Source organism: Nicotiana tabacum, chromosome 10 (assembly GCF_000715075.1).
Source record: "Nicotiana tabacum cultivar K326 chromosome 10, ASM71507v2, whole genome shotgun sequence".
Classification (NCBI taxonomy): Eukaryota; Viridiplantae; Streptophyta; class Magnoliopsida; order Solanales; family Solanaceae; genus Nicotiana; species Nicotiana tabacum.
In genome coordinates this window covers 114,380,258-114,403,887 of record NC_134089.1, presented here as the reverse complement: position 1 = coordinate 114,403,887, position 23,630 = coordinate 114,380,258, and the positions used below count along the sequence as shown (strand labels likewise).

General features: G+C 37.4%; 1 protein-coding gene across 2 annotated transcripts; it reads right to left on the bottom strand.

Annotated features, from left to right (window-relative positions):
- Window positions 1–303: 303 nt before the first annotated feature.
- On the bottom strand, window positions 304–18,610 carry LOC107782448 (increased DNA methylation 1). 2 transcript variants are annotated; one of them, XM_075223209.1, is made up of 9 exons: window positions 18,330–18,610; window positions 14,332–17,076; window positions 11,083–11,206; window positions 10,686–10,768; window positions 6,494–6,738; window positions 5,917–6,003; window positions 2,152–2,251; window positions 1,005–1,206; window positions 304–890 (listed from the first exon to the last, which is right to left on the bottom strand). In XM_075223209.1, the coding sequence occupies exons 2-9, from the start codon at window positions 16,972–16,974 to the stop codon at window positions 361–363; spliced, it is 4,014 nt and encodes a 1,337-aa protein (XP_075079310.1). In that variant the 5' UTR covers window positions 16,975–17,076; window positions 18,330–18,610; the 3' UTR covers window positions 304–360. The 2 variants fall into 2 exon arrangements, with proteins under 2 accessions (XP_075079310.1, XP_075079309.1); XM_075223208.1 differs by having other exon boundaries at window positions 14,332–17,142; window positions 18,330–18,606.
- Between the last annotated feature and the right edge of the window lie 5,020 nt (window positions 18,611–23,630).

The window sequence follows — 23,630 nt, the reverse complement described above, 5'->3', positions numbered from 1 at the left end:
GTGAGCGAGGTTAACCTTTTCATAGAGCTTATTAGTCAACCTTCTCATATTAGACGAAGATAATTATTATGTTTTGTTAAAATTGATAATTAGAGAAGGACAAAATAATATTATCATAAGAAGTAGATCACTAGGAATAGCGTGATGGAGTATTCTACAAGTTAAACTAGTCTCCAATGCGTCTAGGGGTTGCTAGCTGATTCTTTTTGGGGGCTATTTCTGCTTTTTCTCTTCAAGTTTTGTTCATCGGTCTTGAAATTATTCTTTAATCTCGTAGTAATTCTTTCATTTTCCTCATTTTCATTTTCCCTTTGACAAAGTCCACTAGCATTATGCACAAAAACTAAAAAATAATCAATGTCATTTCCCGTTCCCTTGGAATACATTAATTCTCTGTGACACTTCATCTAAACAAAATTGTCTTTCCTCATGTATCTGCAAAGTATCTACTCTACAACCTACTTCCCGGTGGCTGCTAAACGTCACGGCCGATAATTCCTGAGAGAGTTTTGAGCACTCACCACGCAGAGCATGAACATCTGGGACCTCCTCTAGTTGCAATTTATTAGAGTCCGACTTCCTGATTTCAGTTTCAGGCTCTAAATATTTATTAGAGATATTTCCTTCACAACCTTGCCCAGGCTCATGAGTTTCTATATCGAAAATCTTGTTTTCCATAAACCATACAGCTGATTCCTCATGGGAGGTCCTGGAAAATTGACCATCAAGATTATTACCACCTTGATCTTCATTGAATTGCAAACTCTCAGACTGAGGTAGGTGTCTGACATCAGCTCCTGCATTGGCATCTTGAGATGGCAAATGATGTTGAATCGGCTCAATAATGGCGACGCCATTTTCGTGGCAGGATGCTGCTTCTCCCGGATGAACTGTTTTCAGGTATGTACATATTAGTTCCAGTTTTTAGCATCTCACCAGATTGTTGTGTTTAAAAATGAGAAGATTTCTGTGAAATTGAAGAACAATAAACACTAAGCACTCACCACTCAGTTGATCTGCCTCAGCAGCTTGAAACAAGGACTTCTTCAACCATACAGTTCCCGGGAACACCATGAGGTTGATATGACTTAGATTTTGTTTCTCGCTATCTTCCAAGAGTTCAAAGCCAAAGCCAGCTGTCCATGTTTCCACTAAACTTGGAATAGCTGATATTACAAGTTTCTCAACCTTGAAACAATTTAGCATCTAGAAGCCATGATCAAGGGAAACTGATAAGCATACATTGGATAAAAGATGATATGCATTGAAAGCCAGAGAGTCGAGGAAAAGGTAGTGTATGTAACAAGCAAGGGATGATAAACTAGACTCAGTTCATAACCACAGAAAGTAGGCAACTTCCATCTCTCTCTCTGCATTTTAAGAAAAAAGGAGATTTGCCATGTCAAGATAGATGATCTTTTACGGACCAGATTTAGCAACTTAATGAGACTCAAGATTACCTACATCTATCAGATCCAGCTATACCAGGAACTACTTGAGATCAGAAGAAACTTTCATCACTAAAGGAAAAATCAGTCAGAATTCTGGCACAACTCTTAACTTAGAACAATGCTAGAGTCATATTAAGTACTGTAAATTATTCCTATTAGACAAAATGTCCCCGCTAGTGGGATTATACCGGGTTGTTGTTGTTGTTGTAGACAAAATGTCATTTTTCTGATTTATTCGGAACTTGGTTGCGTCTCAAATCAGAAAGTTAATATTGATAAGAGTAGCCTTTGAAGAGAAACATATAATAAAATGCTTTTAGATTTATTCACTCGGAAGGATGGTACAAATCTCATATTCTATATAAATTATGATATTTTTTTTCTTCTGATATTTGGGTTGCTAAGATGTTCTAGCTGACTCGTATCTCATGATATCTTATACACTTCACTACTATCATATGTTTATTAGCATGTTAAGCATTTATGTTAAATCATTCAACGGTTTGTTTAATCTTTAAAATCATACATAATTTTAATGCAATTTTTGTTATTTTTTATTTTCATACTACTAATAATTAGTATTATTAAAAAAATCATGGGATTTACGCCCATTTCCCAAGGGCTTATATGCCGCCTGGCAATAAGTAAAAAACTGTGCGGGACCCCCAGAGTTCAAAACACTGTTTCCTGGTCAAATTACCTCCTGTATAGAATTCAGTAGGCGCCTGCACATTCCCTGGCGACGGTATTTACTGCATGTTGCAATAAGGGGCATCTCAGCAACTGTTACTCCATGGATCCTGCATAAGAACCAAAATTCTGATTCAGAGAAAGATTTGTCCTGATGGGAAAAAAAATAAGAAAGATTTGTCCTGATTTTAGTGACAGTTTCTTCAAACAGCCAGCAGGGTAGCCACGGACAGTGGCAGATCCAGAATTTATAAATTGTGGGAACTTCACTGATATTAGTGTAAATTCACAGTGGCACAAAAACTAAACATGGGTATTCATTTGGGTCAGATCGATCAGTTTTTGAGTTAAATCAGATTGATTTACTAGGATTTTATGTTATAACTAGACAAACGATCACAAAACTAAATAAGTTCTGTTTGCTTTAGCTTTTTTCACTTTATTCATTCAAATTATATTTGCATAAATTTAGAAGAAAATATGAAAGACATTGAAACAAGTATGGCCTGTCAAATAGATAATTTGGTGAAGAGAATATCTCATTTTAAAAATATTCTTTGTTTAATTCAATTATTCACCTTTAAACTTCTTGGGATTTTTTTCTATCTCAATCTTAATAATTACAACTTCAACAAATTAATGGTTTAGACATACAAAGTAAATACGGAATAGTCAAATTTATGAAGTTTTTACGTCAGATAAAAGTATTCCAAATACAATAATTTGATTTCACGCAACTATTTACAATAAGATGAGACTAAGTTTATATTGCTCTATTTAAAATAGTTTACTTAACATTTAATAACTAAACAACAGTACAAAGTTACAAAAAGATATTCAATAAAAGTATAAAACATAAAGTTTCACTCTTAAACATTTAATATTACACATTATGTGTTTCACTCCTAACTATGGACAATAAATTTGATTAAGGAATTTGCTCGTAAAGTGAAACAGAAAAGAAAGGATCTTACTTCTTGAAAATTTTGAATAGAGCATGAGAAAAATAGAGGGAACAACTTGAACCAAGCATAGGTGATAATAAGGAAAGGAATTCCCCTCCAGAGGGATTTGAACCAAGAACTTTGTAGAAGAGAGCTCTACAAAAGCTTTCCGCACTATGGGCACCCACTGGGACCTCATCATAGTGGGTGCTATTGGTCACTTTATAGACTTTTTAAAATACTAGTCTTAGGGTACGCGCTTTGCGCGTGAATTCATATCAACAAATAAATTATTTTAAATAATAGTATAAATATTATTAAGTAATGAGTACGAGTTATAAAATAAAATTTATTAGAAAAGTATAAGTTATAAGAACTTATTGCAAGAATATCGTACAAAAGATTATAACCTAATACTGAAGACAAACGAATAACACAAAAATACTTTTATCATGATTTTTTAAAGATTTGTCAAATTAAATAAATTATTTTGTTTGGTCTTTTAGAGATTTTTTTTGTTGATAAAAGTCTTTTAGAGATTTGAAAATGAAGAGGTTGATCCTCATAGAAAAAAATTTATTAGTATGACATAAATTCGAAAAATGACTAATGTTGAGTGAATATTTTAAGTAACTTAACATATTAAAAAAAATATAGGAAGATGTAATTTGTTGAGGGGAAAGTTTAATTAATGACAATTCATTTAATTTAGAATATGTTTTATTGTTTGCTATTTCATCCTTATTGCTTCAAGTTTTATTTTTGGTAATTTCACTCTTAATACTATACTATAGTCAATAACTTTCACTGCTAGTGATCTTCTTATTAAAAAAATTAAATAATTAATTTTCAACTTGAAAAATAAATTTACTTGTATGATGAATTTTATAAATAAATTTTTTACTAATTAGTTAATTCAAAGAGTTATATTTTCCCTCAATTTTCATGAAAACAGCTAATAATTTTCTTATGCAATTTTTTAATATTATCTCATTCTTAGTTTTACATATTTAACAACTATTATAATTTTATCAAATAAGAACTCTACTTTCAAAAGGTAAAAAAAGTTAGTCATACATTTCATTTTTGAATTTTTGTAATTTTTGGATTTATAGAATGATTAGTGATGTTGACTCTTGCCAACCACCTTTCTCTCTATCTCTTTTCTTATATTTTTAAATACTTTTTTAGTTATTTATTTTAATTATTGACTGTAGTTTTCAGTATTATGCAAAAAAAAAATTATATTTAATAGTAGTACTTATTATAATGTAAAATTATTTTTTAATACAAAAATATTTTAGGAATAATGTTTGATTGAAGAATAAAATGATCGTTCAAATTTTCGTGGACGTTTGGATCTATCAACTGATTATTTTTAGTTCTCTCACTTTTATAATAGTAATAATAATAAATAATGGATAAATTCCTTATTTTATCTCTTTAATTAGTTTTTTTCACCATATTCTCGAAATAGATTGATTAGAATTCCTCTCATAATTTTGTCCTATATGACAATGCCTCCAATTATTTATGTTGATGAGTTAGTGCTTTTTCTGTATGAGAAGATAGAGTTCGTGTTGATGCCTAGATTCAATTGGTCAAATGAAAATTGTTTGTAAAATGATTGTTAACAAATTTATCTACTATAAAATTATTATTTAATGGATTATTTTAGTTATTAATGATAGAAAAAGCAAAAGCAAAAAAGGAGACCATGTTTAGGACAACTAAAATATTATCGAACATGTTAAGGAGAACATATGTTGGGAAAGTTCAGTTAAATTTAATGTTAAAATTTTCTACACAGTTCAAATAAGGAAAGATTTAATAATTAAAAGTTTAGCTAATTTCAAACTCCTAAATATTAGGAAAATAATTTAAATGACAATTTTGTCTAGTGTAAAATCTATTTTTAAGGGATAAAAAAGGCGAACGACATTTCACAAAGAGCCTTCGTGCTTTTAATATAGTATAGATAGATAGATTATTTATGCATACATAAGACAATTTGGCCAAAGTCAATGGGTGCTGAAGCACCCATACCTCCAAAACATAGATCCACCATTGCCCACGGGTTGTCATAATCAATGATCGAGGATCTGGGAACAAAGTCGTAACTATAACTCCTTGTGACATCCCCATATAGTAAATGTAGGAATTGGATAGTGATAGTTTAGGAATTCAGTCAACAACTATTAATATCTCTCTTCAAAGCACCTTTCCTAATAGACATGAATGCACCAGTTATAAAGAAACCTCCAGATGAAAAAAGTTGAACATTTTTTCTAAGAAATTCCAAAAAGAATTAATTTTCTAACAAGCAACAACCAAAAGAAACAACCTAAAATGTGTGGGCAATATGTGTATAGGCATCTGATACTAAACCACTGTCTAATCTCTCAATTTAAGCAGCCGATAGGAGAAAACACTTTTAATACTCACAAGACAAGGCAATACTTAATACATTTTGAATTGAAAGGTTTACTTACAGTAAGAAACACTAACATATTTTGAATTGAAAGGTTTACAGTAAGAAACACTAACATAGCATACAAACCGAAAGATCAGATCAAGATGGAACACTGAAAATGAAATGTGACTTTTTTCCTTCTAAAGTTTCAATTCCAATAATGTCTTATTTTCTTCGTTTTGTCACTTTTTTTAAATAATGAACAAAGGAAACATGCTGCAATCAAAAGGTAAAAGAACACAAAGGAAAACGAAAAAAGATGCATATGCACCGAGAATATCTACATTGCCTTAGAGGTACGGAGTTCATAGAATAAGCAAGATAAAGGGCAATTTCTTTCAAGATGGTAAAGAGTTACCTTATTGATGCTACCGCTACTGATATGTCATCTTTCTCCAGGATCACTGTGTAGAATCCATGATAATTTAATCGTGCAAGTTGTGATCTGTAAAGATTTTAAGGATCAGTCTGACAGCACCACTTAAGTATCATTGTATTGTGTAACATTGATATGAACTAGTCAAATGACACCATGGATACAGGAAAAAAGTTTCCATCTGTTTTGGCTCATTGAATCGATGAAACTCCATCCATTTGTTTGCGTATTGCCATACTCCTTAGAACACAATGCTTCAGATAAAAAAATTCTTATAAAGTTGTTCTCTATCATTTCAATATAAAATATACCTATTATTCATAAATTTATTGTTAAACCTGCCATTTAACCCTTCCATTCAATTATTTTGAATGAGAACTAAATGAACAAGAAACGTTAGGCACAATGCCTCAGCTATCAAGTGCAGGGAGTTCAGCAAAAACCAGTTATAGCTAATTCCACAAACTGCTATAAAAGAAAGTGGAGAAATAAGTGATACACCACACAGGAAAGCACAGCAGCACGCAATAAAAGCTGATGTCAAACGGAAATTACTCACCCCCAGCTGTATATTACATGGGGTATCATATCTATGCCTGTTCTCGGATCCACCATGGGAAGAAAGCACTCCTCCATAATCGTAAGGGCAACTGCTAACTTTGAGTTGCATTCTGCCTTCAAAGCAATAAACCGCTGAGCAGAATGAACTATGTGGTCACCATGAATGCACCTCAAAAGAGTCCATGACAAGCCATCAGTCAGAAGATTAATGAGCCCAATTCGAGAGCGAAGACCTTCATATACCTGCAAAAACCCTAAGTTTTCAAAAGACAACCAAAATAATTCATTATCAAGCTTGCAATGAAGTTAGTATTTATTTCAGCAATACTCGGCATTCCTAGATTTTGTGTTCTCATCAAACACAGCACCGCCTAGAGAACTGATTACTTAAACGAACTATAGATTAACCATGTTACAGTTTCGTAATGTTCCTTTTCTAAAGAAGTTCACATAAGGTTTGTCATATTTTCTGGTTAATCAAAATCTTCGGTCAACGGATTGAATAATATTATTCCATCATGATGCCATTCCTAATGACTCTAATTATGTAACGACCCGACCGGTTGTTTTGAGCAAGTGCACTTCGCTCGATAGTTTACGGGCATAAGTAGCTCCGTATGATGTATTATGACTTATGTGAATCGCCGATTTTGGTTATCAGGTTATTCGGAATTGATTTGGAAGAATGAATTTCATGGTTTAAGTTTTAAGTTGTAAGAGTTGACCAAGTTTGACTTTTTGATATTTGACCTCGGATTGGAGTTTTGATGGTTCTGTTAGCTCCGTTGGGTGATTTTGGACTTAGGAGCGTGTCCGGATTTTGATTTGGAGGTCCGTAGTTGAATTTGGCTTGAAATAGCGAAAGTTGAATTTTTGAAAAGTTTGACCGGGAGTGGACATTTTGATATCGGATTCAGATTGTGGTTCCGGGAATTGGAATAGCTTCGTTATGTCATTCGGGAATTCCGGGTTGGTTTGCTATGTTTCGGCACGAGTTATGAAAGTTGAAAAGTTCAAAGTTCATCAAGTTTGAATTGAGGTGCGATTCGTCGTTTCGATGTTATTATATGTGTTTTGAGGCCTCGAGTGGGTCCGTGTTATGTTATGGGACTTGTTGGTATATTGGACGGGGTCCCGAGGGACTCGGGCGTATTTCGGATTGATTTCGGATCATTTTTCCTTCATGTTTGATTGCTGGTTTTTGCTGTCATCAGATGCCCCTAGTGTTCTTCGCGATCGCGAAGAGTTATTTGGTCTACGGGTGGATTTGTTAACCGCGGACGCGGCAGGTGGTATGCGATCGCAGAAGGTTGGATCAATTGCTTTTCGCGTTCGTGCATGGGGTATCGTGGACGCGTAGGGTTGAGCAGGAACTGGGTGGCTGGAGAATTCTTCATCGCGTTCGCGGAGCCTTAGTACCAGTAGCTATCACGTTCACGTGGCAACGCGTAGTGTATTTTGTTGGCAGTGGCATTTGTTCTTCGCGATGGCAAAGTATGTCCCGCGATCGCGTAGGGTATTTCCGTCCAGTGATTATAAAGTCTATTTCGGAGGTTTAGCCATTTTTACATTTTTGGAGTTATGGAGCTCGGATTGAGGCGATTCTTGAAACAATTTTCACCATATGAACTGGGATAAGTGCTCTACTCATTTTTGATTTTATATCATGAATCTATCTTCGTTTTCGGCATCTGATTGAGGGTTCCAAAAGAGAAAAATTGGGGGTTTTAGCCTAAAGTTTCATAATGTGAATTTTTGAGTTTTGAACATCGATTCGGGGTCGGATTTGAGTGAAACTAGTACGGTTGGACTCGTAATTGAATGGGTTGTCGGATTTTGTGAGTTATGTCAAGTTCCAAGGTACGGGCCCGGGTTGGACTTTTTGGATATTTTGGGCTTTTGATTAAAGATTCAACATTTATCGATGGGTTTGTTTCCTTTGACATTATTTGATGTATCTGAGTTGCTTTTGGCTAGTTTTGAGTCGTTCGGAGGTTGGTATGCACGAGATGGCATTTTTGGAGCATCGCTTGGCTTGCTCGGTATTGGAATTGGCTTGTTCGAGATAAGTAACACTTCTAAACTTAGTGTTGAGGGTATGAAACCCCGAATTACGTGTTATGTGATTGGTATTGAGGTGACGCACATGCTAGGTGACGGACGTGCACCATGTGAATTGTGACTCCGTTATTACTGTGGTACTATGTAGTTACATGATCTTACTTGTAACCATGAAATTTCTACGTACTTGAGCTATTGAGCTGTGATCCATGCTAGAATCCATGACTAGGCTACACGCTTATCCAACACTGTTGAGCTATCTGCTTTCATTGCATTACATACTCAGTCATACGCATTCACATGCATATCATATCTCAGCCTCTGTTATTATTTATTGATACATCACATCATTATTTTTGGACTGATATTTCATGACATTAAGAGTCCGAGAGACTGGAGAGATTGATGACTGAGTGAGGCCGAGGGCCTGATTGTGAGGATATTGACACTATACCACGTGAGTTGTCCGTGCGTATTTGGATAATGATATTATAGCACGTGAGTTGTCCGTACAGCACATGAGTTGTCCGTGCAGATTATAGCGTTTGGGCTAAAGGAGCCCCTCCGGAGTCTGTACACACGCCTAGTGAGCGCATGTACCTAGTGAGTGCGAGTGCCGAGTGATTGGGAGGAATGGCTCTGAGGACTGAGAGGACTGAGTGAATTGATACTCTATGAGTATGCATATGGTTTTATCGCTGAGTCGCATCGCATTTGGCATGCACAGATGACATACAGGCATAGAGACGCATTTTACTCATGCTGTACGGTATCACGTCATTCATGACTTCTCACACATTGATATATGGGCATAGAGAGGTATTTCACACTTGCTACCTGGAAAGAAAATGAAACATCTTATTTATTGTGGAAAGGATTTTTGGAAAAAATGTATAGTTTTGTAACTTATTCATATTTTCGACGATTTCGGTAAAGGATTTGGGTTTTCACTGATATACTTGAAAAGCGAAACTATTTTTCAGGAAATTATGAAAAAGCGGAGCATTTTATCTCCGAGTTACTTCTTTTATTACTTGCTCTACATTCCTATGAATTGTTGTTGGCTATTGGATGTTGGACCCGACCTTTATTCCAGCTCGTCACTACTTTCAACATAAGGTTAGGTTTGTTACTTTTGAGTAGATGGGGTCAATTGTACTCATACTACACTTCTGCACCTTGCGTGCAGATGTTGGCTGTTGATGTTGCTGTGTTCGACCGGAGCCGGATTTGAAGACGTACCTGCGTTCCGGTTGTAGCTGCCTCTTGTTCATGGTAGCCTTAGATTCATAAAACTCTATTTATGTACTTTTCGAACATATGATGTATTTATTTCATACCCGCTTTGTTAATTTTATTCTTAGAAGCTCATGATTTGTACTACCGGTCCTTGGGAAATGTATAAGATTCAGTTAACTTCTCTATTTAATTGTTTTATTGATTTCATTGGAATTGGATAGTTGTCAGTTGGCTTACCTAGCGGGTTTGGGTTAGGTGCCATTACGACTAGTTGGATTTTGGGTCGCGACAGAATACAGAATAACAGTGGGGCCACATTCAAAGCATTTTGCTAATGCATACTGAAAAACTTTCGGACACTAGGAGAACTGCAAAAACATGAATATGATACAAGTATTTCAGAACCTCAGGGAAACCATCAAAGAAGAGAAGACTTAACTGGGTGAAGTTCTTTCATGATAAAATTAAATTCACTTATCAAAGAAAAGATCTAGCAGGTGAACTTAATCCAAGGCTAGACTTGTAACTGATGTTTCAAAGCCACAGAATAGTACTCTGGCAGTAAACAAACACAGGTTTTCTAATATTACTGTACATGGTGCAAGAATTCCTGTTCTTAGTTTAGCTGTTACTTCTGTGTAGAGTATAGACTGACTTAGATGATACATTAACAAAATAACAGTAATATCACATTCTCCGCCAAGTCATATCGCATGCAAAAGGAACTAATAACCATCAGATAGCATTTCAAAACTCCACATTAAAACCTTCAAAGAGACAAAAACATGAAAAGTTGATTCATTTGATGTACGCTAATTGCATTCAGGACCTATATCACTGAGCAAGCTTGTTTTATAATAGCAGATGTAAAGCTGAGGTGTCGAGCTAACCTCCTGACAGCTTTCACTGCAGAACCAAGTATCAGAGGCCTCTCCACCTTTTGTAACCCTTAGCATACTGCATGCTTCATGATCTGTTCACAAATCATCAAGGCATTTAGTGACAGAAAAAAACAAGGAATAGGAAGGAAGACATACCCACCCACCCACCCACCCCAAAAAAAACCAAAACCCAAAATGACACAACTAAATATGTGAAAGAAAACAACTCTCTGATTGAGACTTGTGAAGTATGCCAAACTCAAAAACTTAATATTATTTGGGACCGTGCATTATGGTAAGAAGTGAACACAGCTCCAATAGCAATATTCGGACATTTGAAGGCCTACAACGGGAAAAGAACAGAAACCAAAAAGACCAATCAAGTCAAGTTCATGGGAGTACGCACATTTATGCTCACACTGTGAACATTTTAATGCACTGGAGGATCTCAATGCTTCACTATATTTAACCACGTCCCCACATTTCCGGCAAGTGCACTGTGGACAGTACCAACTCCCTTCAGGAAGTTCCTGAAACAAGAAATGATAAAGTTAAATCAATTAGAATCTATATCTCTTGTCCAGTATCTTCAAACAAAATGAAGTACTCAATGTATGATACGTAACAAAATCAAAGGAAAACCAGGCCATATGAATGGATATGATATTTTAGAAGGAATATAGTAAATGCATGCCTTGTGCAAATACAGAAACCACAACAACATCGGTAATTGAATATAGCACCCAAAGGTGTGACCTAGTGGTCAATGAAGTGGGTTGAAAATCATGAAGTCTCAAGTTCAAAACTCAACTGAGACAAAAAACACTAGGTTGATTCTTCTCATTTATTCAAGCCTTGGTGGACAGAGTTACCTGGTACCTGTTACTGGTGGAGATAGCAGGTATCTCGTAGAATTAGTCAAGGTACGCGCAAGCTGGCCCGGACACCACCGTCATGAAAAAAATGAATATAACATAGGCTTGTAGAGAAGAACATGGTACGATTTACGAGAATTGAAAAAAAAAAAAGCAAGAAGAACAATGTAAAACAAATAATCAAGCAGAAAAGTCAAAACAAGTTTAGTAAAACAAACAATCAAGCAGAAAAGACAATACAAATTATCTGAATCAGAACATCAAATCACTACCATCGATTTCACCAAAACCAGTTCAAAAGCAATCGAGCATTACGGGCATAAAAAAGTACCGCAGCAACGTGAATAATACACTAATCATCTTAGATACTAGCCAGTAAGAAAAAAGAGGGTTAACTGATTTCACAGAAACGATCATATACTGGGACCTGGAAGACATGGTGATATAGGTCCATTATTTTTTGTTTGATTCAATTTATAACAGAGATTTCTTTTCTTTTCCTTTTTTTTTTTTTTTGACAAGGAATGGAGATGGTCTTCTATATGATAAAGTATAAGATAAGCAAAATCATACTAGCCAAAGTATCTTTTACCTATAGCAACAAACAAGTTAAGCCGTCTTCCTTGAAGTTTAAGGCCTATATATAGGCCAAGAGTGGATCCACACATTATGCCAGCTAACTTTTTATGCTCGCTCTACGAGACTGATTTTGATTTTAACTAATTCATAATTACCACCATTATGACAGAATATGTGATTGTTAGTTTTAACAAAATGACTTGATTTTTCTTGATCATTAAGATAGTGACTTTTGCTAAAGATCAACAAAGTGATTTACATCACAACCAAAAGTTAAACACCGTCATAATTAGGAATTAAGAGACGTACCAAAAAGCTGGACAAAGATAATTCAGTTGGACTTCAAACATGGTAATATGTCAACCAACTGAGAAGTCAATAAATTAAGCATAAGTAAAGACTCATGCAAAAAAGGGCTTCCACCCTCTTTAGTTCTCCATTTGAAACAGGCAAACAGCATCAAAACTTCTTGAAATCCAAAAAATCAAAAGAAACTCTTAAATAAACTGAATTTGCATCAATATGCCCAAACTAACAAGTGCAGCAGTTCATATGGTGGAAAAAAAACTAATCCCCAAATGACTAGGTAAAGTACCAATAGAATAGGAAAACATGTGAAATAAGATATTTGGCCCAAAAGTGGCTGAAACAACAGAATATGGGTCAGAAAACAACCTCAATCAGGAAAACCTAGATTATTACTATATAGGGCTTGAAGACACAATTTTGGAAAATCTTAAAAGACCGAATGTTGAGGATGAAAGTAGCTGAAATGAGGATATTGAGGTGGATGTGCGGGGACACCAAGATGGATAAGATTAGGAATGAAGTTATTCGGGAGAAGGTGGGTGTCGCCCCCATGGATGACAAGTTGCGGGAAGCAAGGCTCAGATGGTTCGGGCACGTCTAGAGGAGAAGCCCAGATGCGCCAGTGAGGAGGTGTGAGCGGCTGGCTTTGGTGGGCATGAGGAGAGGTAGAGTGCGGCCTAAGAAGTATTGGAGAGAGGTGATCAGACATGACATGGTGAGGCTTCAGATTACCGAGGACATGGCCCTAGACAGGAAGTTGTGGAGATCGAGCATTAAGGTTGTAGGTTAGGAGGTAGTTGAGAATATCTCTATGGCGCCGCAGAGTGAGGCTAGTCTGTTAGGACTTGATCTTTGACCGTTAGTATTTATGTTGATTTCACACTACTTTTTCGTTCCTCTTTGATGTGCTTTATCTACTAGTTATTGTTTTGCTTTTCATTTATTTTCTGGTTCTGGTGATGTTGTTCTTTATTCTATGGTTTCTATTGAAGGTACTGATAGATTGCCTCTTTTCGTCTTCTTTTTGTCTTCTTGAGCTGAGGGTCTTTCGGAAACAGCCTCTCTACCCCTCGGGGTAGGGGGGTAAGGTATGCGTACACACTACGCTCCCCAGACCCCACTAGTGGGATTTCACTAGGTCGTTGTTGTTGTTGTTGTCTTAAAAGACCGAAATGTAGAACACAAGCTTTGGCATTTGAAAACTTGTCAGATTCTTAAAAAGAGGCCAACATAAGTCTTGAAGTCCCAATTGACACCGAACATGTTAAACTTCATTGATTGCCAAAGAACGGCAGATCAATAATCCATCAGATCACGGCTACCAGGACCACTTTCAACAGTTTTTTAAAAAGCTAGCAAAAAAAAAACATGGAGAAGAATTTTGTTAAAGATTTAGTAGTTCTAGTTTTGGGCTTCCGCACTCTTCTGAAATGCATATCATACTGCTTCACCTTCAACAGATAAATGGCAACTTTGAGAGGTCAATTACTGTCTTCTTCAAAATAAACTTAACCACCACTCTACGTTGGTCACTGAGGGTGTCTAAGGAACCTGTTGCTACATATGGGATAGCCTATTTAGAAAGTTGATGCTGGTTGTTCACCAGCACTCTGATGATAAAACACAACCGAATTTTTCAAGAATAAGACAGATCGAAAACTGTTTCAGGCAAGTATAGTTTCTTCCTAGGGAAAAATACTTTCATAATATAATGTCAGCTAAACCATATATGAAACGCATGCATAAAGCATAAGGACGGGTCTTTGACATTTTACAATTTACAAACGGGTTAAACATAAATGTTGATCAAGAAAAGAATGCACTCAAGGCAAGATAAAAATACCAAACTGGCTAGAGATAGTAAACCAAGTGAAAAGGGTCAAAAGACAAACCGGTGTGAACAAACAAGCTAGATGAAAGGTAGCTGGACAATTATCACAACATATCAACTCGCCACCATCACCACATCGCCCGCAACTGTCATCATTTTGGTCCCTTTCCTCAGCTTGGCCAGTTTGAGGAAGAGCTCTCCGTGCCTTGTATTCATCTGACCAAGCCTCCAGCTGACATAAGGTAAATGGCTTACCAGACTCCATGAAAAGATTCAAACAGGGACGATTGAGCTTAAAACCAGCATGACTTTTGAACTGAGAGATGGATAGCACCTTGTCACAGCAATTGCAGAATATTCCATCCCTAGTTATTATGCCGGTTTTTACCACAGAATCGTCCTTCAAGTTCCGGTACTGGATCACTTCGTTTGGGGAAACAACCCCAGAATGAATTAACCAGGATAACACTGTTCTTGAGGCAAAGGTAGGCCATTTTGCTTCGATGAAGTGCTTTCCACCCTTGTTGAGGCTACGTAATAGCAACTTGCAACCGCTTTTCTGGCTCTTTCTTTTCCTCAGCGGTTTAGTTTTACCCCTTTTGTTGCCAGATCTGCATGTCTTGTTTCTAATTACAGCTGAGATTAAGAGATCGTCATCACTAAGACGACATGTCTTAAGTTTCTTTGACCCAATTTTGCGCTTACTTGTAATTGCTTTAAATTCAATATTTCCTCGCAGAGAGTTATCATTGTCAATATTCCCAGAGTTGAACTTCATGTGCACATTAAACTGACTCAATTGCTTAGAACTAGCCAATGTCTGCCTAAACTTCTTAAAATTGCTCTGTTCAGTATTGTCCTGAGACTCTGAACTACGGAAGGACTGCCCTTGATGACCTCTAGCTCTCCCCAGGTAGTCTACTAAATATCCCTTAGGCCTTGAATGTATTTGTAAATCAGATCCACTGACTTCATGCAATCCACTCTTATTATAAGATGTACCAAACTTCTCATCTTGGCAGCCGTTAGTAAATTCCATTTCTGATAACTTTTTTGATTTCTTTGAGGCCTTCCTTTTCAAGACTGAACTTGCTGCAAGAGGTATACTGTTGCTATCTTGCTGAGTAAGAACAGTATTAGCTCCCCTCAGCGAGCTTAGTGCATTTCCTGAACTAATAGGAACCTCAAACAAACAAGATCCAGCATGCTCACTGGTGCTTTCAGACCCACAAACTGGTAAAGGAGCTAAATCCAGGACATCTTTACCATTTCCCAAGAGCTTCCTGTATTTATTAGAATCGCCACTGACAGTATCACTCAAGCACATAGATCTTTCATTAGGATAATAATAATATACGCCATTCAGATATTTGCCTTCTCCCATCTGTGAGTCTGTTAAGTTGAGGGAACTTTCATCACCATACTCCTTGTGGATCCATTTATCTCCCTCAAGACTTGTCAATGCACTATCTGAGACTAAAGAAGAGCTGCAAGGCTGGTTCTGCAACAACCTCTCAGCAAACAGGTTTCCTGCAGCGCCCACAGTCTTTAACGTGTCATTTTTAATAGGAGTGGTGACCAAAGTCATTTTGGCTTTAACTGTTTTTCCTTCTTTGAGAAAGCGTAATGTTTTGTCAATGAACACCACAATTGCAAAGGGATCAAGGAGACACCAAAGCCGAGCCAATGCAGAAGCTGTTTCCAAGGTATCCAGTTTTTCTTCAATCTCCATCACTGTACCAGAGAGGTCACTCAAAAATTGATGCACATCAGACCACAACCTACAATCCATTTCTGGCAAAATACAATCTGCATAAGTAAACACACTCTGCCCACACAAGGTCCAGGCCCTCCAGAATTCACGGATTGGTCTTCCTTCAGGTGACTTGTAAACATACTCCCCAATTCCATGAAATTTATTATTTCTTTTACGCCTTCCAACTACCCATCCTGCTGCTCTGAGCAAACGATGGATGTGGTACCGGAGAAGAGGGCGAGGGTCATTTGGAGAACCCTTAATCGTTGACAATTCAGCTTCATCCAGTTCTACAAAGCAATGGTCCCTCCACTTTGGCTTGGGTGGTCGACGAATCCCTGACGGCTTTGCGGCACTGCCAACCAACAACTTAGTTGCATAGCTCTCCTGAGAAGCAGGTGATGCAATTGCTTTACCAGCTGCATCCTTCCATCCATTTCCTTCTATTTTAGACGATCTTAATTTTGATGAATCCACTTCACCAAGCATGTGACTTTGGTCCAGCACAGCGTGACACTTCTGCAAATACGAACTTGATTTAACACCTTGGTTCGAAGATTCAACTATATGACATATCACACTCTGAGAAGGGCAGAAAGAAGGTTGCTGTAATATATCTGCAGGTACTCTATCCAAAGAAGTTAATGGGTCAGATTCCTTTTCCACATGAATATTGGTTAGCTCTTTTTCACATGGGTCTTCTCTAGAATCTTCCTTTACGTCACGAGAATCATGAAGTAGTGTCAATGCGGAATTCTCAACACACAAATGTCCAGGTTCATCTGTCTGGCTAGTAATGTCGCCCTCAAAATTGATAACTCCGGCCACAGGACACCTATTGGTACTGCTCTCATTTCCGAAGAACACGTCTGCAAATATCTGAGTCTCATTAACTGACCCATCAAATCCATCATCATGCAGACCTTCAATGTCTTTGTTGAACAGCATCTTTGCTGAGTTATAACTCTTCACAATCCTAAAGTTCTTTGGCCTATCCTTCGTCAAATGCTAACCATCAAAAAAGGAATGAAAGACCAGCACCAAGCCTCGCTACAAAATAAATATCATTGTCAGAATGATCTCTAGTCTGGACGTACAATATCCACTTGTATGCTTCTGCAGAGAAACAGAAACACAAAATTCTCAGAAAGTCGTAGGAATGCAAGAACTCATATCCATGACAAATGAGGCAATAAGCAGTTCTATTCCCACACTACAATAATGTACTTCTGAAAAATCAAATTCCAATAGCTTTTTCACACGGAAGTATAGAAACTTATTGGCCACAATGACTAGTGCCTGTTGCCCGCAATATCAAAGATAAAATCATCATTTCTATCCCCAAGTCCAAAGACACGATACAAAAGATACTTTTTTTTTTTTTTTGGGGGGGGGGGGGGGGGGGGTAATTAGTATGTAGCAAAGTTACAGGGACCAAGGGATACGGTGTTGCTATCTGATTCTTCAGAATTATTATAGACCACAGTGGACGTACAAGCCTCACCTGTTACGGAAACAAGGCTTGATCATTATCAAGTAAAGGATGTCATCTAAGATGTGTTCCACTTCTTGAAAAACTAGATAGTGCAACAAGCTTAATCCTGTGAGAGGGGGCCAGCTGTGGTAATAATTAAACATTGGAGGAGCAGCATGCATTTGAAGCCAAATGAAGCAACATTAAAGGTTTAACAAACATTCGGGTTAAGGAAAACTTATTATCTCCTAATAATAGATCTAGCATCAACTCATGGCATGGAATCAGTGCATCAAAATCAAAGCTTTCTCTGTTTGAGCAGTGGCTTCGAAATCAAAAGTAGACCTTTTTTTCTGTTTTTTTAGTGAAGCGTTAGGACTTTAGAGAATTTGATAATCAGGAAGTTTAGATACTTAGATACTAGTACTACATTTCCTAATTTGATGCATTTTCATCATAAGTGTGCACAGCTGTCCAGAATTGGAACCTCGCCTTTATATACATCCGCAGAAACAGAAAAACACGTGGAACTATAACTCAAATCTAACAAAATGCGCATTGACAGTAAAAAATCTAACAACAAAGAGAGGCGGCTTGAGCAAACCGTTCAGAGTAAGCTAACAGAGACGAAAACGAACGAAAAGGAAACAAACAAGTAACAATTTCAACTGTAATTCAGCCAATTGTATGTAAAAAGGCACAAAATTCAGAAAGTTTCCGGATCCAAAAAGGCGCATCTATATAGATATCAAGTGCTCGATACGCAAAAACAACAAATCCGCCATCGCGTCACATGCAGAAGAAAAAGGGAAAAAAAGGTGAAAATGACCTTGTAACAGCATTTCGGCGAAGCATATTAGGGTTTTTGGACGGTCCGTTGCGGTTAAGGACGAAGAGGATCTGAAGATAAGGTCGTTAAAGGTAACAGAAGAACGCCGTTTAGCTTCATATTGTCATACAAGTCACGAGTAGGGGAGCGAAGGTGTGAAAGGATTTGGCTTTTGCTTCGGGAAGACCGAATCGCGCTCCAAAGTACAAAAGATAGACACCATTAACAGCTGCATCCACTTTCTTCTCTCTTTCTCTCTCTACTCCTTCCGCCATGTGCGTGAGTGACATTATATACTGTTTACCCACTTAGCATTTGTTTGTCTGTTTCTTCAATTTTACACTGCCCAATTATTTTTAAAAAAAATATTTACCGCTTGCTTCCATTTTTTCTTCCGTTTGAGTTTTGTGTTTTTACGAATATCGAATTCTTTTAACTGCGCATTTGCATGGGCAATCTTTCTTCTTCTTGAATGGATAAAAGTTAGGCAGATAGATTGACATTGTGCACTCTGTCTTCTATTTTTATACTTGCATGAAGAACGGATATTATTTTCTTTAAATCCAGCTTGAGCTTTGAATTTAAATGTAATTGTCAATATATAGATTTTCTAAGGCTTTTATTTTATATTAATATGTCACTAATTATAAGATATCCTAGATTTACGCATAAAATAATACATAATGGAAACAAGTAATTGTTTGACCAAAAATTATAGCTCTTGTTCAAATAATAAAATTTATATAAATGAGGGCTAATCTTAGCTAACAATAATACCTCTAAGCAATAACGTAGCATTCAATATTAATGTATAACAATAGATGGCATTTAAGTAAATAGAATAAATGAGTCACCCAAGAAAGGATGGAATCAATGAATGTTGTTCCTTCCGACAATGATGAGTGATGAACAATCCTTTAAATATTTGAGTTATTCTCAGATCTAGTGGAAAAGTGTAGACAAGAATTTTAGAAAAAGGTGATGTTTGTATATTTGTAAAGAGATCTGATTCTCTTTCTCAAGTCAAATTGTATTTTTATAAATAAATATCACATGTCCCGGATCATTGTGTCTCTTTCTATTTATAAGGAACATGTTTCAAAAATCCTATAGTACAAGTGCAGAGAATATTCACTAGAATATTCACTAGAATATTCTCTTATGTATCATATCTTGAAACTAGCCATTACAGCTCTGTTAAGGATGCTAGACCTCAGCCTCGATGATAAGTCCTCGACTTCAGACTTGCGAACTCTTTGACCACAGCCCTTGCTAATAATTAGATTACTTCGACGTGTGGCATCCCAGGAATGTTTTACTAATACCTTTTTGACTAAAGATGGATTTTGACCCATACAGTTTCCATCCGTTTATCGAGGTCGTTCCCCTGGACGAGGTCGATGAGCGGACAACGTCGTTCATAATTTAATTTTATAGGGTTGGTTGAGGTCGTGGTTGTGGAGATAGGTCTGTGTGGCCTTCTAAGGTCCGCATATGTTGAATTTTTTGAATTACCTAGGAAGTCTGTGGAGCCATCTGGTCCAAAAGAAGAAGTGACATCATGAATCATAATGACGTTGTTTCCCGTCGTATTGCATCGATTTAGGTGTGACTCTCAATTTGCTTTGTCGTTTTGATCTATGTGCTAATCATGACCCGTCGTTTCGATTCTGGTGCCTTTGAAACCTTATAAATAGGGGAAGGTTTGTTGGTTTTCAAACTTTTCCAAACCTTTCCTTTTCTTTAAGCAATAGCTTCTCATTCATCTTCTTTGCAAAACTTTTTTACTCCTTGTTTCAGCGACTTGCATCGTTCCTCATTCCCTTTTGCTTGTTATCCTTTTTCTTTACATTGAATCATGTCTAACATACCTTTTGAAGCCGGCGAGGGGAGTCGTATTGCTCCCTTGGTAGTGGTGTTTCCCTCTCATGGGGAGAGTGTTCCTGCCATCGTTGAGGATGGAACCTTCCTGTTTGTGGAGGAGATAATACCACGTAACCCTGACTCCATATCCGATTTCACCAAATCACCAGATTTCGAACTTGGAGCCTTACGGTCAGTGATGACGGTGAAGGAATTGGCGGAGCTTAGGGCTAAATTCGGCATTTCCAATCACATCAAGTTGATCCCGGGCGGGTGGGATATGGTGCAAGTCCAACGTCTTGGGTATTGCGCGCTTTATGTCTACTCGTTCCAAGTTGACTATTCTCTCCCTTTCTTACCGCTGGTCGAGGAGTTTTGTCATTATTATGGTGTTTGCCCAGCTGAGCTTGCGTCGTACGTCTATAAACTTATAAAGATGCTTACCAAGTTTGATGAGATGGTTGGGATCGAACTGAAACTGCGGCATTTAATTCATCAGTTTGCTCCTAGCTTTTATAGGAGATGATGTTGAACCTTCGCCACCGAGGGGGCAAATTCCTGGTGGTGAAGATGGACGGTAAGACCAATCATCAATTTTGGTTCAACTTCTTCTATGTCAGGACCGAGGACGTTGTGACCAATGTCGACGGCTTTCCTGAAGCTTGGAACTATACTTGTAAGTATTTTGGTTTCTTTATCGTGTTTGATCTTGAATTTTGACTTCTCACCTTCTTCTTTTGCAGCCAAGACCTCTCTTCCTCCTTTGGTCGCTCATATTTCCGACTTGGTCGATCGGCTCATCCCCACATCGTAGGGGTTCGTGAATGGCCAAGTTTTTCAAGAAGTTTGGGCATGCTCTCCCTTCGACTGGTAATTTCCTTTTTATTGTCGGTGTCTTAACTCTTTTATTTATTTTCCTTTTCTTATTTTTTCTTAGCTTCGGCTAGGGGATCTACGAGGAGGTCGAGAGCCCCCGCACCCTCATTTTGGAAAAGGAAAGCTACTGCGCCCTCGGTTTTTGCCCCTGCTTCGACTACGGCTGATCCTACCTTTGTTCTAGTCCCTCCTGTTGCTGCACCCGAATCTGTCCCTACTTCGGCCATGGAGACTTCGGTCGTGGAGGCTTTGTCTTCGCCCTTATATTCTCTCGTCGACGAGGACAACGAACCTTTCCTGGCGATGGAGATTTGATGTCTTGTAAGAGAAAGATCGGGACGTCGGGGAAGAGGGGCCGATCATCGATGTAGGAGATTGTGGCTTTGTCTTTCGGGAAACGGCCACAATGCATATTGGGGAGATCCTAGAGGCAAGTCCCGAGGCCCTTTATTTGGAGGATACGAGTATGCGACCTGTGGAGGGCGCAGTCGAAGGAGTGGTAAGCAATGACGGCCATGTTCTTCCGAGATGCAGAGAGGCCTCGTCTTCCAAGATTTTAGTGGACGTGCCTTCTTTGACTGGTGATGGAGGGAAGGTTGTTGATGAGGAGGACGTTGGATCCGATTCCAACATGGACGTAGATGAATTGAGGATGATCGACGAGAGGCTTACTCAGCAAGTGAGGTTAGAAGATGGTTCAAGGACTATATCGATCCCGATGGACCGTAATCTTCTTATGGATACCGAGAAGATTATCCCCTCTCTCGTCCCTCTTTGTTCAGATATTGAGGGTAGGACCCTCAAGACCATAGATGACAGCGCCCTGTTAAATAACACTGTCGGTCTCGCCTTTCAGGTAAGTACATTTACTGTCTGTTATTTTCCTTAGGTTTGGTTTGTGACACCACCATAGATAACAACGCTCTATCAAATAACACTGTCGGTCTCGCCCTTCGGGTAAGTGTATTTGTTGTTAGTTATTTTCCTTAGGTTTTGTTTTTTACACCTTGTGCGTCTCAAGGTGACGTATAATGAATATGAGACTTATTAACCATGAGTTAAATGAGTGTAAAGTCATAATATGACTATATATTATGTTTGGATATAAAATATAAAGTTTGGGAAAAATCAAATTTAAGTTGCAGAAAAACCGCCTAAGGATTTGCCTTGTAACGAAGCTTTTTGAGCAATATATGTCGTGTGACATATGAGGTCTTCTTAGGACATATTATATACGAAATTGAAGGTCTTAAAATTAGTTACCAATGCTCCTAACAATTCATTTATACAACATCCGGATAAAAAGATATAAGCATCGGAAGAAGGGCCAATGCTAGGGTGCCAAGCTAACACCTCTTTGACTTTTCAAAAGTGGGGATATATATATATATATATATATGTGTGTGTGTGTGTGTGTGTGTGTGTGTGTGTGTGTGTGTCTTATGTCGTCTCTTTCTTCATTTTTTCATAGACCAAGACCAAAATAAGACCATAAACTTACTCTTAAGCTTTCTGCAAGAGCTTCAAAAGGATTAACATCGCGGATACGAAATCAAGAAGTGATAACATTAGAACGTTTCCTACGACATAAGTATCATTATATTGCCTCTCTTTTTCTTTGTAGTTTGAGTTTTGGAAGGTACTTCATAGTTAAGAAAATGCCTAATTTCTGTATTTAAGTTTTTAAATATTAAGGAAGGTTGATAAATTCGTTTTCTAATAGTTAGAACTGACTGAACGATAATTGGGAGCCGTGAGTTCGATTTATTCCACTTTTAGTGGACTGTTTTGTAGTCCAATCATGTTGACCTATTATGTTTTTGATTTATAGAGTTTGGAAGGATAAAAGGGCGTGGATAAATGCCACGTGTGGAAGGGTAATGGACTGGTCGCTCGTCGTGAAAATTTCAGGCTAATTGATAACTTGTTGATTGAGTATGTTATGGTATATTTGGGTTTTGTTGTATTAAAGGTCCCGAATTGAAGTTAGGTTGTTTTTGAGTTGCTGATTGTATTGTGTTGTTGTCTCGCCTATAGTAGGCTTGAGGGAGCATTAGAATTAGGGGAAATGCTGTCCATTTTTTGTTACAGATTAAGTTACTTTCGTTATATAAATGAGAGAGTAATTCGTAACTTGACATTAGCTTCACTGTCGTTGTTGTAAATTAAGGTGTAGTGAACTGATTTTGGCATTTTTATTGGACAGAGTTCTATAAAGTATGTTAAGGCTATCCCTTCTTTCTTTTTGACATGATCCATATGATACAAATTAAATGAGCAAATGTGCAACGTTCATAAATGGCTCTATTCTTATAAGTACTAGGGTTTCCTATGGTCTTGATTCCCCATATGTCCTGTTATTATATCGTTTTCTCATGGGTCTCAAGAAATACGTAAGTTGATAAAGTTTATTTCGTGATATTAGCCGAAGGCATACTGATCTTATGACATACCGAAAGGTCTTATTGACTTACATTTTATGTGTTGCATTCATTTATACATGTACATTGACCCATGACTAAATGGGGTTATATACACATATATTACATGTATATGGGTATG

Excerpts from the sequence above, each read along its gene's own strand:
- LOC107782448 (XM_075223209.1), bottom strand. The coding sequence starts at position 16,974 with ATGCTGTTCAACAAAGACATTGAAGGTCTGCATGATGATGGATTTGAT. Across the intron at positions 1,207-2,151 it reads TACTGAATTCTATACAGGAG|ATGCTAAATTGTTTCAAGGT; the intron begins GTAATTTGACCA and ends CATGGCTTCTAG. Across the intron at positions 891-1,004 it reads TGAGGCAGATCAACTGAGTG|TTCATCCGGGAGAAGCAGCA; the intron begins GTGAGTGCTTAG and ends ACCTGAAAACAG.